Consider the following 18,010-nt stretch of genomic DNA (forward strand, 5'->3'; position numbering starts at 1 on the left):
ATGAGAAAAGGCTTAGAACACTTGACCTATAAGACAAGGGTATAAAAACTGGGCATGTTTAGTCTTGAGAAAAGAAGACTGAGGGGGGGACCTGATAATAGTTAAGATTGTTATAAAGAGGACTGTGATGAATTGTTTTCTATGTCCAAAGGTCAGACAAGAAGTAATGGGCTTAATCTGTGGCAAGGGATATTTGTTAGATAATAGGAAAAACTTTCAAACTCTAAGGTAGAGTTAAACTCTGAAATAGATTTCCAGGAAAGGTTGAAGAATCCCCGTCACTGGAGATTTTTAAGAATAGGTTGGAATAACACCCATCAAGGATGGTCTAGTTATACTTCGTCCTGCTTCAGTGCAGTGGACTAGATGACCTCTCAAGATCCCTTCTAGCTGTACATTTCTATGTTTTCTATGGTTTAATGTGTTTTCGCCTCATGGCCTGCCCCCTTCTCCCACCCGCACACCTTGCCACTGTCCTCAACCACATTCAGCTTTTAAACAATATGCCTAAAATACACTGATATGTATGGGTGCAAAGCACTGGGGCTTTCTATGTTTGTTCTGTGTTTGTACAGTGCTTAGCACAGCAGGGTCCTGGTCCATGACTAGGGCCCTATGGCACTATGGAAATACAAGTAATAATAATAATTAATTTTAATTATTAATAAATTTGAGCTAAATATTCTTTTTATTCGAAGCTGAGCAAAAATTCTGAGGGAGAGATAAGGAAATCAAACAAACAAACACTGTTTTAAATAATACCTTTTATTACATTAATCATCTCATTTCCTTATATGTTCAGGACATCCTAGTCTTAAAATTTCTGAAAGCAACATACATATATGCCTACAGTGGCCTTCAACATATATGCCTTTAGCTGGCCAGACGCTAAGAAATGGCCAGCTTAGCATGAGCTTTGTTTCTCTCTTTTTCACGAGTTTTGCTGTTGCAGAAGCAACTAAACTCCAGCAATTTCAGATTTACAATACAAAAGGTTTTACATTCAGAACAGAATTCTTACCACATTGTGATGTGTGAGCAGCAATCATATATACAATTATATATACAGATATACTTTTAATCAGGCTCAGAAATTGTATGCACAATTGCTCATTCCTGAACATAAGTTGCACCTGTATAATTCACACTCATTTTAAATGAGTGTACGTTTTCATGTCAAAATCACTGTGTTGTATATGCTTATATTGAAAGTGATCTATAATAAGAAAAATAGCATGCTGAATTGCCTATTTTATCACAAAAATCAAAGGTTTGTTTTAATAGACACTTAAAACACTACAAAGGTATAATATAAAAGTATTCATTTTCATGTTTAGTAGATTGCTAATAGAGATGTAAGTAAAATGACACTGGAATCAGTGGGCCTGATTTTTATCTTCCTTGTCTTCAAGTTACTTATGATTTATGCTTGTATAAGTGCAAATGAGGCCCACTATCCCAAAGTTATATTTACGAAATCTGTGAAATTCTGGACTACCATTGCATAGAAGTTAAAATATAAAGTGATATTTTCCAATTTTGCAGGTTAATGGCATAACTAACCAACAGTTCTTTACAATCTTATTTAATATCAGTCAAACTTTGTGCTGTTTCTTGGTGTCAGAAAGAGTTCATTGTCATTTTTCTTTCAAGACTTCTTTACTAGTATTATAAAAGCTAAAATTTTCATGACATTTTTCATTGATCCCAGCCATCGAATGATTTATCCAAATGAGATGGGGGAATTCTTTAGGATTGAAGTAAGTGCCATTATCATGTTTTAACACAGAGTTTCCTTATTTGGAAAAAGATGATACCCCTGGACAAGCAATCTGGTACAGGTTCTCTTGACATATTCTTCCCTCCTTATGCATGGGAGCTACAGTCTGTGTGTGAGGATATGGGGGAGAGAAAGGGACTGACAACAAAATGCAGATACAGAACTGTGGGGAAGGCTTTCTTTTTGATACAAGTCTGTCTCTTTCGTTACTTATCACCCTGGCGTCTGAGCACTTTCACTCTCCTCTTTCTGCTTGAGAATAGGATGTGATGTTTGGTGATGGTTAGTTTTTGTGGGTTTTTTATTTTTTTTTGGCCATCTCCTGAATTGTCATGCCAATGTACAGCTGTTTATGCATCCTATGTGGGCGGGACAGGGCCTTGTGGAGAGCCCAGGGGCAGGAGACCTGGAGAAGAGCTGGCTTTCTGAAATTACTCTTTCCCTATCTAGCTGCTCCAATGCTGCACACTCATATGCTAGACAATCTCTTCCTTGATATTGTCCCAGCGGTATTTTCCGGAGGAACATTCTCTCTTATCAGACTATGTTTGGAGACTTCAAAGTGGCAGTTGCCATTCACAGAGGTTTGTTCAGCTTTACAGCAAGAGTTTGTGATGGGATACTGGGGGGTGGTACAGTTAGACTCCAAAGAAATTTGGCTTACCGTAAGGCAGCCTGCACTTTTGGAGGAATAGTTGTAAATTATTTTGAGAAATGCAGATTTTGTGTTTGTTTCTTGCTTATAAAGGATGATATAGCACTTAGGAAGGAAGGTGCAGCATAGGATTCCATAATTTGATATTAAAATAACAGTGATCTCAACTGCTGGCCGGTATTTACCAAACGTAGTTGTATAGACAGGGATGAATGTAATCCAAGCTATGAAGTAAATGAGCATGCCAAAGGTTATGAATTTAGCTTCATTGTAATTCTCAGGTAATTTCCTGCCTTTAAAGGCAAATATGAAGCAAATAAAGGCCAGAGCAGCTATGTAGCCTAACATGACCCCAAAAGCCACAATAGAACCTTCATTACATTCCAGTATAATAACTCTTCGGATAAAGAAATTTTGCTCAACAAAAGGGCTTCTAAATATTACCCAAAAAGTGCAAATGACAACTTGAATTCCGGTGCAGGTGACCACAATAGGAACAGGTTTGTAGAGACACTTCAGAAAATTCTGTAATTTTGGATCAAAGCTGAAGGCCAGTAAAATTTTCAGTGACTTCATTAAAATACACGAGATGCAGAGTGCGAAGCTGATGCCAAAGAAAGCTTGCCGGGTTTTGCATTTGAATTCCCTTGGCTCACCAATGAAAAAGCCAGTGCTAGCAAAAACGAGGAAGTGGCAGAGGAGAATAACATAACAAACAGTTAAACCACCTGATGCCTTTACAACAGGGGTAGCCAGGTTTCTAGTAAATATTGTGCTAATTGCAAAAATCAACACAACTCCGAGGCCAGAGAGGATTATTAGCAAAATAGCAAACCAGTCATTCCAGCTGAGGTATTCAACTGTCTTTTTGTAGCATGTAGTACTGTTCACAGGTGACCAGTGAGTTTTGTTGTTGCACAGAAAGCAGTAATCCATATCTAAAAGGAGAGAAGTGGAGATTACTGAGTAAGCCCAAAGTAGGCCAGTTATCAGAGATAGAGGGCTTATTCTGAGCTCTAGAACAGGACAAATGTTGTTTTATCTGGGTCCCAAAATAATACCCTTTAAATTAAACCTATTACCTCCTGGATACTTGGAACTATAATTCCTCTAGAAATTTTATTTCTACTGTGTGGGAAACTTCTGAATACCCTACAGTAACTTTCATTTTACAGACACCTTTTCAAAATACAATAGTGAGGAGAGACACTACTGTAGTTTGCCCTTTAGAAGTCTAACTTTATTGTAACTGGGCTACCTTTTGGCACAGCTCTGTCGAACATATCTGTAAAATTCTTTGCAGAGAAATTTTGCAAATGCTTTGGTTTCTATGAACAGCATAAAAAGAGGGTAGTTTACTGCTGGTTGCTATCAGAATGTTCAAAACATATGGTATTGAACAATTTCTTAAGACTACTTTTTTTCTTTCCCCTCCTCTACTCTTCACTCCCCATTTTTAAAAGCTTTATTAAAACTAGGTACTGGTACAGAAGGCAGTATTGAAGTCCTCATCCTACATGCATCTAGGAGATATTATTGTATACTCTAACCTGACAGTACTCCCATTATAGACAAAACGTGTTTGGTAATGAAAACTAACAGAACTTATATTGAAATGGATGTACTGCAGAACGATTACGAGGACCCTGTTCTAGTTTTCAGGAGAAGTGATCCAGAGATGCAAAATTAGGCCCTGATCCTATCATTGGATCCACATGATTAATCCCCTTTACCCAAAATGATGCCTCGATGAAGTCAATAGACCTCCACTTACATGGATCCAGTTGTAGAATGAGATCCTACATTTGGGGCTATTTGGATTGGAGGTTTGATTCAGTTCATTAGAGAGGTCAGGGTTAGATAAAGGATCAGTTTGGATCTGTATCTGAATTTTCTTAAAGTTCAAGGGTGTTTGGATCCAGATTTTGGGCTCAAGCCATTTCTACCTTAAACAGAATCATATATGGTAGCAGGACTGTCTCACAATCCCAGAACAAACCCAGTGAATTGGGGCATCTAATCACCTTCGCTTTGGAAAAACTGATTTTTTAAAAAAAATGTAAACTGAGTTGTGTGCTGAATATTCCTGCCCTGTGTATTTAGGGCACTGAATGTAGACAAATATATTTATTTCATTACAAGTTTTTTCCAGATTTCCAAAGCATATACTGTACATGAATAAAACAAATGCTTTATTTGGATCATAATTCATTACCTGCCTGATTAGTATAATGGTCTTCTGGGCAGTTCACACACTCATAGCAGCATGTGTGTTTACTTGCTGAAACCTTCTTCATTTGCCCTGGTCTACATTTCCTGGAGCATGTTGATTTAACTGTCTGCAGTGTTATGGAGAAAACAAACAGAACACAAACTAGGCACAAAATCACTCGGGTCATTCTACGGTTTGATCAAACTCTTTGCTATTAAACAGCATTTTAATACAACCTACAAATGACTCTGTAAACATTGCATTGTAGAGCTCCATGTTTATTGTCCCAATACTTTTCATATGTTTTCATTTTACAAGTAAAAATATGGGGGAGTTTGTAACTGATAACTTGGCAAATCCCTTAAGTCATTTTTGAAAATGGAACTTGGGCTTCTAAATTATTTTGATGCTTTTAAAAATTTGACCTGAATCTGACCTTTGGGTAATTTCTTTTGCATCATCTCCAGTAATATAGGTTTTATATCAGATTAGGTGTTCAATCACAGCTGGGCAATCACATTTTGCCCTCAGTGTCATCTGTGCAACTCCTCTGATTGGGCCTGTTTCCCGCACAATCCCAAAAAACAGCAATGGGGTTGGACAACAGTTCTATTGATAAGGCACCAGAAGGAACATAATTTTAGTACGCTCTTTTTTAGCTGTGTTGACTCTGCAAGGCTATTAGAAGCAAAGAGCAACAAAGGCATATTTTTGTCACTAAAGTGACCATAAATGAAAGGAATAGATGCTTTGCTAAGAAGTTGACATTTCTACATAATTACTTTTTAAATTAGAATGACACTATCAAGTTCTTCAATAGAAGTCTTAGGACAGATGTAACTTGTAAACTGTCCAGTAGAAAAGCATCTATAGGAGGAGCTGGATTTCAGCAATGTTTCAATTGAAATAATTGAGACCACTCGCAGATCAAGGTATTAGTCAGAGTAAACCAGAGTGGCAGAATCTGTCTCTAAAGTAATAGAGCATTTGAACCATGACATCCGGGAGGAGTCTTCACTAATAATACTAAGTACATGTGAGGTGAATATTAAATACATACCCCAAGTGCTATATTCTGCAGGAGAAGGGCAAGGACATGGAACAAACTTCCCAAACCATATTTTGTTGCTAACACTTTCACATTTTACAGTACAAACACAGTGTGTCCTTCAGATACCTTTAAATTCAGAAACTCCATTTCTTTCTCCTCATCCTTGAAGATAAAGTCATCTTTCTGCAAGTCATATTCTGCTATCTCAGTGATCACCATGCAGCCACTGATTTCCTTCCAGAGAAGTACATCATATCCCATGTTAAGGTCTCCTTTGGCATCAAAATGAACTTCTTTTTCATTGTCATTGAATGTTACTTTTTTAAGTTCTTCAAGCAGCTGTAGCAGTAAAAATAAGCAAACAAATCAATTTCCTTTTAGTTTGGTAAAATGGATCTAGTTTATTATTTACATGATTGCATAAAGATAAGATATACTGCTTTTAGGAACATAAAAATCTTAAAATCAGAAGGAACCATTATGATCATCTCATATGACCTACGTAACACAGGCCATAGAATTACATTAGGCAGGAGGCCAAACAAGACAATCATACAGGTCTCTTTTGGTGTATATACATAAAAAGCAGTTTTCTTATCATTACTTTATATAATCACACAAATACTCATGTTATTGCGTGTCCAGCTTGTGACAGTTTGGTACAATAAGGAAAGGAGAATATCTGCTAACAAGCAATGGAGAAGGCCTTCAAGAACAATCCTCTTGTACAGAACTTTACCTGGCTGATGCCAGCCATTATTGTTCAGCTGTATCTGAGGTAGAGAGGGACAGAGTTTAGACTCAGATATGGATCCAGATCCAAACTCTCCCAAAGCTCTGGGATTGTTCAGATCCATATCCAATTCTAACATTTTTCAAATGTGACTCTGATTAAGATGAGTCATTTAATGCCATGGTTACAGGATGGGGCTGAGAAGGAATTTTGAAGTTAACAGCCTTTCAAGTCATTACATTTTCTTATACAAACACCTTCTGTTTGAATACAATCAAAGAACCATTCCTTTGAATACAAATGTGTTAGGCCAGTTTCTGCTCTCAGTTACTATAATGTAACTAGCGACAAAGAGTCATGTGGCACCTTATAGACTAACAGACGTATTGGAGCATGAGCTTTCATGGGTGAATACCCACTTCGTCAGACGCATGTAGTGGAAATTTCCAGAGACAGGTATAAATATGCAGGCAAGAATCAGTCTAGAGATAACTTTTTACAGATCCAGATGAACACAGCTACCCCTCTGATACTAGTGTAACTATAACTTCATTCATGCTACACTGGCGTAAGTGCAAAGTTTATCTTTAATAGAATTCTGCCTAATTTTCACTGGTGTACATGAGAGGAGCATCAGGCCCTAAGTTACTAAGAGGCTGAGGCCAAAGTTTCAAAAGTAGCCTTTAACTTTGGGTGCCTCAGGTTTTTTGATGTCTAACTTCAGACACCTTATGCCTGATTTTCAGAGGCACTGAGTGCCTAGAAATCCAGATGTAATCAGAACTCAATGCCTCTGAAAATCAGGCCTTTGATGTCTGGGTACCAGAAACAGAGAAATCCCAAATTAGAGACCGCTTTTGAATAATTGTCTCTTTCTGATTTGTCTAGAATCGTATGTCAGCTGGAACCAGTTAGTTGCAAAGCCTGAATCTCCACTGACCTTATGGTTTCTCAGTACAGGGAGATGTGCTAAAGAGTCCGTTTCAGCCTAAACTTTGAATATGCCTGCTCATGGACTTAAGCGTGAACCCTAAGGGATACATTTTCAAAGCAGTGCATATTAGTCAATTGTCACAACTCCCTCTATGTCTTGGCCTCTAAACAGGTTAATTCCTATGTCCTATAGGTTTTGGACTATACGTTCAGCTGTGATATGAATGCAATTCCACTGCAGTTAATAAAGTTGTAGCCACTTATACCAGGTCCTTTGTGTTTAAAAGTTTATGTAAAAAGTTGATGTTTTCTTCAATCTCTATCATGTTTGACCTGCCCTGACCTGGGATAACAGGTCACAACAGGTCAGGGTGCTTCAGAATTTGTTTGCCTTTTAAATGATCTTTGTTTAACTATCCCAGTAAAAGTGTGTAGAAGTGAATAGGCCTGACCAGGTACTTCGGTAAAAGGTCAGGTCAGGTTTATTTGTCTGATTTCTCCTGCTCTTTCCCCACTCCACCCACCCCCAAAACCAGATGGGTATTAGGCAGAATACTTCACTCATCCCAAAGGTAACAGGGCCTGCTTTTCCTGTCATTCACTCCAGCGTAAAATCAAGATTAACACATACACATACAAAAGAATGGTTTGCTTCAGTTTGACTTTCAGGTGAAGGTTCGTGTCAGATGAAAGACAGCTGAACCCAGGCAAGATGGAGGTAATGTTGGAAGGAAGTGGGAAATGCTTTGAGTAACTTTCTTCTTCTCTACTAATCCTATCTATCAAGAGCATCCACTGCATATTGTTAAATTGGTATGCAGCCTCAGATACTAAAGTAGTGGCTGTTTAATGTCTTAAAAATAGATTGATTAGATTGTTCTGATTGTATCTAAGATGTCTGACCAATCTCTAGTACACAAATTTTGGTTTAAATTGGCATAGCAACGGTGAAGGAAGGACTAAACATATACCTATGTGCCTCAATTCAGGGAACAGGTTTCTGCTGGGAAAGAGTAGGTTACACAGTAACAAGAGGACAGAAGTGCACAGTTAGTGAATATGGGTAACAAAGAAGAACTAGGGAATGAATGGTGTTCATAGAGGAGGAAGTGCAGAAGTATCATAAACATACTTCCCAGGGAGCAAAAGCAACAGGATTCTTGCAGTCTCTGTCTTTGCACAGCTCCCGTACAGCATATGCAATAGCATGGACTGCAAGCATAGTACTTTGGATAAATCCTGGCTCAATGTTGGCCCTCAGAAAATCATCTCTCCAGCTCTGACTGCACATCCCAGCCTCATAGATCAAATTCTCCTGAGAATAATTTGAAATGCACTTGTTCAAATCCTGGTCCTCCACATGTGCGCAGGTTGACAAAAGCACACTATATTCTTTTAAGAACATGTTGTTTTCAGTGGGTTGCAAATGCAGGGTTTTCAAGAAGTCATGAAACGTAGACATGTTTTCACTTTTATATGCAAATCCCACGACTGTTCCAAGGTGCTTGATGTTGGGAATGGTAGTAATCTTGACAGCAGCTGACCAGTTATCACATGCAATCCAGATTTTATGTATGTTCCTCTCAATTGCTTTTCTAAATAATTTTGTTACATGGAATTGTCTGAGAAAAACAACGATTACATTTACCCTGGTTTCCTGGACAATCTTCTCGAGTGCTTGATTAACTTTGGCATTAATGGTGCCATCGGAGAGATAGGCTGGCAACATTTCTTTAAAAGCAATACAGACATTGTTTGCCATGGCCTGTATCCCAAAGCTGTCCAGAGCAGATCGCCCATAGTCATCATCGGTGGCTATTAATCCAATCCAGTTCCATCCAGATCTGTGGATCAAGCGGGCCATTGCTCGCGTCTGATAAAAATCACTAGGCACAGTGCGTAAGAAGGAAGGAAAGCGGATTTTGTCACTGAGGATTTCAGCACTTGATGCGTGACTAACCTAGGAAGGGACAGAACATTTCAGTTACAGAAACTGTGAATTCTGAGTAGATGCCAAGAGATCCCAAGCTGTGCTTTGAACTAAAGGTTTAATCCTCAGGTGTGCCAAGTTTGAGCCTGATGCAGCTTTGCGTGGGAGACGCAAAGGTGGCTCTAAGCCATCTTTCTGCCTCCCCCAATCCTGGGGCTGGCTGGGGGCTTCAGAGACATTCCCAACAGCCCAGGATCACCCAGTTCATCACACTCCACCTCCACCCTGTCATGACCTGAACCTCCCTCCTCCCTACCCCTTTGCTGTCCCCAACATTCCCAGTATGTTAGACAATTGGCATGGGTGATTCAAAGCTGGCTGAGGATTCCTCCATGTCAGGGGAAAGAGCAGCTGACTATTTAGGGCTGGTGTGAGGACTCCAGGCCAGATTTCTAAAGGTATTTAGGGAACTAAAGATGCAGACAGGGGCCTAGTGGGATTTTCAACAGTGCCTAGGCACCTATCTGCATCTTTAGGCATCTTAATACCTTTTCGGTTCTGGTCCTTTGGCCTACTCTGGTGGCACAAAGGGATCTTAATGATGGCTGAGGATCTGGTGTTAAAAGAAGAAATGACAACTACGCTAGTACTGTCATTTTATTTTACAGATAAACTTTGTTCAGATTATGTCAACCTGCTGTTAAAAAATACTAATCAACATTTTTGGAAGTATTCAAATAGTTACTGTTCAAACTGTTGATATCCTTAGTCTTTGTAGGGCACAACTATCACCAAGCCTGGCAGAACCATTTGCACAGATACATATTCATTTATCAGAACTTTAATTAATTTTAAATAAATATACAATCTCAATATCTACTGGAGGAACATCCCTGAGAAAATAGTAGCAAATAGTTGGAAAGTGTAGTTCCAGAAAGAGTGAGACAAACTCTTTTATAAAACTAGTTGATGCACTGATTCCATGGAATATAACTCAGATAGCTATGAGTGGAAAAGTTTAACTTAAACCAAAGTAACTTTTAGTCCCTGTTTGTCTTTGGAGATTTTCCTTTGCACATATTCCCTGTCCTCCTAGGCATCTTAACTGTCAAAATAAATACAAACTTGCCAACAAGGGAAGGATGACCAGGCTGGTTGATACCAACTATTATTGTTGTTAGCTGATTATGGAAATTAGTGATGGGAAAAGCTTTTATTAGGTCATCTTTCCCATCTCCCTATGCCAATGTATGATTTGTTCCTATAACCTGCCTTTTGATTAAGATCAAGTTTAGGATCAGTTTAGTATCTGCCCAATAGGGGAGCTGGAGAGCACGATCCCTTCCTATCGTTGCAGAAGAAGGGATTTAGTGATCTTATATGTCTTTTTCCTATCTCTCTAATTACTATGTCCTACCATATAGTCTGTACTGTTAGCAGTATATTCAGGACTAGATCCTGGCCCCCAGTTCCTCCCCTTTTGCACCACTGGAGCATCCCAAAGGCAGATACTGAAGCATGTGCCTAAATTTAAACATGTGAGCAGTCTCATTGATTCCATTCCAGTCTCACGGATTCCATGTCAGGGATGGAGAAAGATATTTGGCTGCAGGGAGGATGTGGCTTGGGCACCATGTGCTCCACCAATCCTTGGATGTTCTACGGAGCGGGAGAGGAGAATTTCCAGATTTATCCCCAAACTAGATCTTCATCTTTTTTCAGCACAGGACAAGACACTAACACAGTCACCCCAGACTAAGTAAGACACTCATTGACTTCAGTGGATTTTGGATCAGGTCCTCAGTTTCCCCAGCCTCTCTAGTTAGACAGATTGGGCCAAATCATCATGTGCCACTGCTCTGTGGTTTAGAGGGCAAATGAACAACTCCATAAAGCTCTTGCTTTATGTCCTTCCATTGAATAACTGAAAGAGAGTGACTGCAGTGTCAGCCCTGGCAGCACTTTCCATCTTTGATTCCTGAAAACAGCAGACAAGTCTTTGGGCCAAATCTGTATGTGCAACTATCATTCATTTCCATTGGCGCAGTGCCTACTTATCCCATTGCTAAATTTGGTCCTCTATTCAAAATGAAAATATTGCCTCAAACTTACCAGTGGGATTAGTTGCAAGTTCAATAGCCTTGAAACTGCCATTGCTATTTCAGAGTAGCTGGAACCTATGACAGCCTTAATTCTTGGTATGTAGTCTGAATAGTTACATTTGTATTCTACTGTGTCCTTGGAAGCATTGAATTTAGCCAGGAACCTCAAAGCTGCTCCCATGGCTTTTGTAACTTCTGCACAAGTGTCGTAGATTTCATAGCCCAGTTTAATTCCGGATAACAGTGTTGAATTGTTGATCATTTCAATGGCATGTATCATCGCAAGAGTCTGAAGAAACACTTGAATTTCGAAACTGTCATGAAACAGAATTGTTACTTTAGTAAAGATTTGCAGAATCAAGGCTGGAACAAAAGCAGTTCTTTAACCCCTGACATTTACTAAAATGAAATGTCAAAATTGTTATTGCGTGTGATCTGTTTGGTTTTGGGGGAGAATATTAAATTTAGTTTGTTTTGTCTCACATTCAAATGTGAGATTTAGGAAGCCAACACAAAACCTTTAATACAATGTAAATAAGAATTTGCATGTCATGGAGAAGCAGAATACACCTTGCTATTCAATTGTCAAACTATATACATTAATGGGCCAGATCCTCAGTTGGTATAAATCAGCAGAGCTCTGTCGAATTCAGAGCTCTCTGCTAACGTACATCACCTGAGGATTTGGCCATAATTTTCTGTTTGAAGCATTTTCCTTCAACATATACCTGATGAGGAAGTACTTTTTCCATACAATGCACAATTAACCTGTGGAACTCATTGCTGTAGGATGTTGTAATGGCCAAAAGCATAATTGTTCAAAAAAGAGCTAGATAAATTCATGGAGAATAGGTCCATCAATGGCTATTAGCCAGATGGTCAGGGATGTAACCCCATGCTTTGAGCAATCCTAAACCTCTGACAGCTAGAAGCCAGGAGGGGAAGACAGGGATGGATCTCTCCAAAATTACCCTGTTCTTTGAATGCCCCTGAATCTCTGGTACTGACCACTGTCCGAGACAGATACTGGGCTAGGTGGACCATTGATTTAACCTAGTGTGGTAGCACTAACGTTCTTATGGTCTTAAACAGAAAGAGAAAAGACTCTAGGGAAATAACCATTTCTAAGACTATAATCTGAAATCCATATAGCATTTGGGTGGATGCTCTTAGGGCCTGATCCAAAGCTCATTGAAGTTAGTGGCAAGTTTCTCATTGGATCAGACTCTTAATCATAAGTAGAGACATGCAAAATATTCACACTAAGACTACCTCATCTCCACTCTTGGCCAAGGTTCTGTAAGGTTCACAAGGCTTTGAGTGAAGCTGGAATCAATTTCAAGTGGAGCAATTTATGAAAGATGCGGAGAAATTGGAGAGGGTACAGAGAAGAGCAACAAGAATGATTAAAGGTCTAGAGAACATAGGGTGACCAGATTTTATAGGAACAGTCCCGATTTTGGGGTCTTTTTCTTATATAGGCTCCTATTACCCCACACCCTCGTCCCGATTTTTCACACTTGCAGTCTGGTCACCCTAAGAGAGCATGCCGTATAAAGGAAGGCTGAAAGAACTGGGTTTGTTCAGTTTGGAAAAGAGAAGACTGAGAAGGGACATGCTAGCAGTTTTCAAGTATCTAAAAGGGTGTCATCAGGAGGAGGGAGAAAACTTGTTAATTTTAGCCTCTAAGGATAGAACAAGAAGCAATGGGCTTAAACTGAAGCAAGGGAGGTTTAGGTTGGACATTAGGAAAAAGTTCCTAACTGTCAGGGTGGTTAAACACTGGAATAAATTTCCTAGGAAGGTTGTGGAATCTCCCTCTCTGGAGATATTTAAGAGTAGGTTAGTTAAATGTCTATCAGGGATGCTCTAGACAGTATTGGTCCTGCCATGAGGGCAGGGGACTAGACTTGATGACCTCTCGAGGTCCTTTCCAGTCCAAGAATCTATGAATCTATGACTTTATGATTTAGCATCAAAATTGTTCAAAATTTGCAATTTTGTATAATTGTGATGCAAAACCAGGTGACACCTGAATATTTCAACTGATTTGCACTTTCAGATTTTGTGTTCCTTTGAACCCAGAACTCAAAGTAAAAACTGACGGTTTGTACCAGGATTTAAAAAAAAACAGCATATAGGAAAACCACGGGGTCTGACAAAGTTGTAGCCATAAAGAGCTACTAGGACAGGGGTGGACAAACTTTTTGGCCTGAGGGCCACATCAGAGAATAGAAATTATATGGCGGGCCATGAATGCTCACAAAATTGGAGTTGGGGTGCAGGAGGGGGTGAGGGCTCTGGGGTGGGGCTGGGGATGAGAGGTTTGGGGTGTAGAAGGGTGCTCTGAGCTTGGATTGAGGCGTTTGGAGGGCGGGAGGGCGATCAGAGCTGGGGCAGAGGGTTGGGGCATGCGGAGAGGCTCAGGGGTGCAGGCTCTAAGCAGCGCTTACCTCAAGTGGCTCCTGGAAATAGCAGCATGTTCCTTTTCCGGCTCCTACACAGAGGTGTGGCCAGGCAGCTCTGCACGCTGCCCTGTCTGCAGGCATTGCCCCTACATTTCCCATTGTAGCACGGCTATTGGGGCACATAGGAGACAGAGCGGGGGCATGCTGCAGCTTCTGGGAGCCCCATGATGCGGCCTCCGACCCTGCTCCCCGGGCTGATTTAAAACTGCTCCTGGGCTGGATCCGGCCCGCGGGCCGTAGTTTGCCCACCTTTGGTTTAGGTAATACTTAGTCCTGCCTTAGTGCGTGGGATTGGAGTAGATGACCTATTGAGGTCCCTTGCAGTTCTATGATTCTATAATTTTCCCTTTTGCAGACCAAATCATAATATCCTTGCTCAGTCCTTATTCAGCAAAAGTACTCACTGAGAACTTTGATTAATGAAGAGCTTCGGTATCTGGCTATAGATTTGGGGCAGAGTTTTGAAAAGTATCTGAGTGAGTTACGATCACTTGTCCCATTGAAAGCCATTGCTCCTAATTCATTAGGTACTCTTCAAAATCCCACTCTGGGTCTTTTATGAAATTCAATAACATTCAATTTCAAGGATCTCATTTTGAATATATAAATGATAAAGAAAAAACAGTACTTTATGTTTCAAACACACATTATTTTTCACTTGAAAATGGATTATAATTTTACACACTTCAAACGGCTACCTAATTTATGCATTTATTTTGCTGTTTGTTAATGTCCTATTCATAATACTCCTAGTAGACCATCCCTGACATGTATTGTTAAAATACATTCTTAAGACTGTATTCTTAAAAACCTCCAATGGTGATTCCACAACCTCCCAAGGCAATTTGTTCCAGTGCTTAATTACCCTTGCAGTTAGGAAGTTTTTCCTAACGTCTAACCCAAATCTCCCTTGCTACAGTTTAAGCCCATTACTTCTTGTCCTGTCCTCAGCAGATAAGGAGAACAATTTATCACCCTCTGCTTAATAGCAAATTTTATGTACTTGAAAACTATTATGTCTCCCCCTCAGTCTTCTCTTCTCCAGCCTAACCCCCCCATCTTTCCTCATAAGTAATATTTTTAACCCTTTAATAATTTTTGTTACTCTCCTCTGGACTCTTCTCTAACTTGTCCACATCTTTCCCAAAGTGTGGTGCCCAGAAATGGATTCAGTATACCAGCTGAGGTCTTATCATTCCTGAATAGAGTGGAAGAATTATTTCTTGTGTCTTTCTTACAACACTCCTGCTAATACATCCCAAAATGATGTTTGCTTTTATTGCAACAGTATTACATTGTTGCAACATATTCAGTTTGTGATCCACAATAACCCCAGATCCTTTTCTGCTATACTACTTCCTAGGCAACCATTTCCGATTTTGTATTTGTGTAATTAATTATTCCTTCCTATATGTAGTACTTTGCATTTGTCTTTATTGAATTTCATGCTATTTATTTCAGACCGTTTCTCTAGTTTGTCTGGATCATTTTGAATTCTAATCCTGTGCTCCAAAGCACTTGCAACTCCATCTACAAACTTTATATGTATACTCTCTGTGCCATTATCCAAATGAAGATATTGAATAGAACTGGATCCAAGACACTCCCTGCACACATCCCTTGATAAGCCCGTCTAGCTTGACTGTGAATCATTGATAACTAGTCTCTGAATACGGTTTTCCAACAAGTTGTGCACTCACCTTATAGTAGATTTGTCTAGGCTGTATTTCTCTAGTTTGCTTATGAACAAGTTAGGTGAGACAGTATCAAAAACCTTACCAAAGTTGAGAAATTATCTAGTGCTTTCCCTCACTCTCATCCACAAGATTTGTTACCCGGTCAAAGATTATTAGGTTGGTTTAACATGATTTGTTCTTGATCAATCCATGTTCACTGTTACTTATTACCTTATTATCTTCTAGATGCTTACAAATAGATTGTTTGACTATTGATTATTTCTTCCATTATCTTTCTAGATACCAAAGTTAAGATGACTGGTCTATAATTCCCTGAGTCCTTATTCCCCTTTTTATAGATAGATAATTTTCCAGTCCTCTGGGATCTCTCCCATCCTCTGCGAGCTCTCAAAGATAATTGCTAATGGCTCCGAGATCTCTTCAGCCAGTTCCTTAAGCAGTCTAGGATGTATTTTGTCAGGGTCTGCCAAGTTGAACATCTAACTTGTTCTTTCCCTATTTTAACCTCAGATCCTATCCTATTTACACTGATATTCACTTTGTTAGTCGTCCAATCACTGCTAACCTGTTTGATGAAAACTGAAACAAAAAAAAGGCATTTAACATTTTGGCCATTGCTGTGTTTTCTGTTAGTGTCTTTCCCTCATTACTGAGTAAAGGATCTACTCTGTCCTTGGTCGTCTTCTTGCTTCTAATGTATTCATAAAATGTTTTTTTATTACCCCTTGTGTCTCTAGCTAGTTTAATCTCATTTTGTGCCTGGGCCTTTCTAATTTTGTCCCTGCATGTTTGTGTTGTTTTTTTTAATATTCATCCTTTGTAATTTGACTTGAAGATATCCTGGATAAACTAGGTAAGTCAACATGGTCTCTTCCTATCTTGTCTACTCATTGGGATAGTTTGCTCTTCTGCCTTTAATAATGTCTCTTTTAAAAACTGACATATCTTCTGAACTTTTTCCCCCTTAGACTCGATTCCCATTGTATCTTACCTATCAATTCTTTGAGTTTGCTAAAATTGTCCTTCTTAAAGTTCATTTTCTTTATTCTGTTTTTCCCCTCTATCATTCTTTACAATCATGAACACTATCCTTTCATGGTCACATTCACCCAAGCTGCCTTTCACCTTCAAATTCTCAACCAGTTCCTTCCTATTTGTTAGAATAAAATCTAGAACAGCCTCTCCCTTAGTCAATTTCTCCACCTTCAATAAAAAGAATGTACTATAATTTAGAACATATACAATATACAGTGCTGGCCAATACAACATATTCAAATGGTATACACCTCTACCCCAATTAACACTGTCCTTGGGAGCCAAAAAATCTTATCGCACTATAGGTGAAACTGCTTTATATTGAACTTGCTTTGATCTGCCAGAGCATGCAGCCCCGTCCCCTTTACCACGTTACATCCGAATTCGTGTTATATCCGATCTCATTATGTCGGGTTGGAAGTGTATTATTATATGACCAATACTTAAGTTACAGCAATGGATTTTAGGCTCTTTGGAGCAAGGACTGTCTATTTGTTCTGTGTTTGTACAGGGCCTAACACAGTGGGGCACTGGTCCAGGACTAAGGTTCTTAGGCACTACTGATAATAAATAATAATACTTTAGGGTACTGTTTAGGCAAATAGCAAATCAGAGCTAAAATGATAATTGAAATGAAAAAGATTACTCATCCCCAACCTCCAATGCCATTTGATTCCAGGGGTAAATAGATCCAGGTGATCAGAGGAAGAGTTACCCTATGTTCAGCTGGTCACAATATCTTCTGGGGAGCATATTATTACACTACTCTGTGCTCTGTACACACACACACACGCTTACTGGGAGGATTCACAAGACTAACCTGTTTTTAAGAAATAATTATTCAGAATTGCAATTTATCAAGCATTTTTGATGTTTGCTCATGAGTGGTTTCAATGATATCATCCTGGTGTTTCATTTGTATTATTTGCAATGTTACTCACCCAGCACAATTCTGAATCACTGGTCTCATGGGGTGTTCTTCTGGATGTAGCATTTTGCCATGAACTGAAAACAAACCACCGATGACAATGTCCCCGGGAGAACTGGCACCCACAAAATTGTCAGTATTCTGGCAAGAGTGGGTGATATCAAAGCTGATCACAAAGCAGGGGATCAACAAACCCCCTAATGCCATGTTTCTGTTTCACTTGCTTACTAGCTGCCTTGAGTCAATTAAGCTAGCTACAGTGCCAACAACACTGTTCCTATTTCACCTGTAAACAGCAGCAAAGGAAAAGGGCTGCACTGAAAGTTAGTCACACCTCGCCAGATGCCTGTGTTTAGTTCAAAAGGCTCATGTTATTGCCCTGATGCCACTAATGCAATACTCTTTCAAACAGCTGAGTGAGAACCCTGAAATAGATTTATTAAAATAGATGGGATGTTGGACACAAAAATTCTGTGTACTTACAGT

General features: G+C 39.4%; 1 protein-coding gene across 3 annotated transcripts; it reads right to left on the reverse strand.

Annotated features, from left to right (window-relative positions):
• Positions 1-1,454: 1,454 nt before the first annotated feature.
• Positions 1,455-17,731, reverse strand: GPRC6A (G protein-coupled receptor class C group 6 member A). Of its 3 annotated transcripts, none has more exons than XM_030554239.1 (6): positions 17,538-17,731; positions 11,407-11,710; positions 9,013-9,324; positions 5,825-6,037; positions 4,651-4,774; positions 1,455-3,373 (listed from the first exon to the last, which is right to left on the reverse strand). In XM_030554239.1, the coding sequence occupies exons 1-6, from the start codon at positions 17,729-17,731 to the stop codon at positions 2,250-2,252; spliced, it is 2,271 nt and encodes a 756-aa protein (XP_030410099.1). In that variant the 3' UTR covers positions 1,455-2,249. The 3 variants fall into 3 exon arrangements, with proteins under 3 accessions (XP_030410099.1, XP_030410097.1, XP_030410098.1); XM_030554237.1 differs by having other exon boundaries at positions 8,497-9,324; XM_030554238.1 differs by lacking the exon at positions 5,825-6,037 and having other exon boundaries at positions 8,497-9,324.
• Between the last annotated feature and the right edge of the window lie 279 nt (positions 17,732-18,010).

This window comes from Gopherus evgoodei, chromosome 3, assembly GCF_007399415.2.
Source record: "Gopherus evgoodei ecotype Sinaloan lineage chromosome 3, rGopEvg1_v1.p, whole genome shotgun sequence".
Taxonomy (NCBI): domain Eukaryota; kingdom Metazoa; phylum Chordata; order Testudines; family Testudinidae; genus Gopherus; species Gopherus evgoodei.

What these genes read in the sequence shown, in the direction of transcription:
- GPRC6A (XM_030554237.1), bottom strand. Translation starts at nt 17,731, where the DNA reads ATGGCATTAGGGGGTTTGTTGATCCCCTGCTTTGTGATCAGCTTTGAT. An exon ending in ACTTGCAACTAATCCCACTG is followed by an intron (nt 9,325 to 11,406) that starts GTAAGTTTGAGG and finishes GTCCCTTCCTAG; the next exon opens with GTTAGTCACGCATCAAGTGC. An exon ending in CCATTATACTAATCAGGCAG is followed by an intron (nt 3,374 to 4,650) that starts GTAATGAATTAT and finishes CTCTCCTTTTAG; the next exon opens with ATATGGATTACTGCTTTCTG.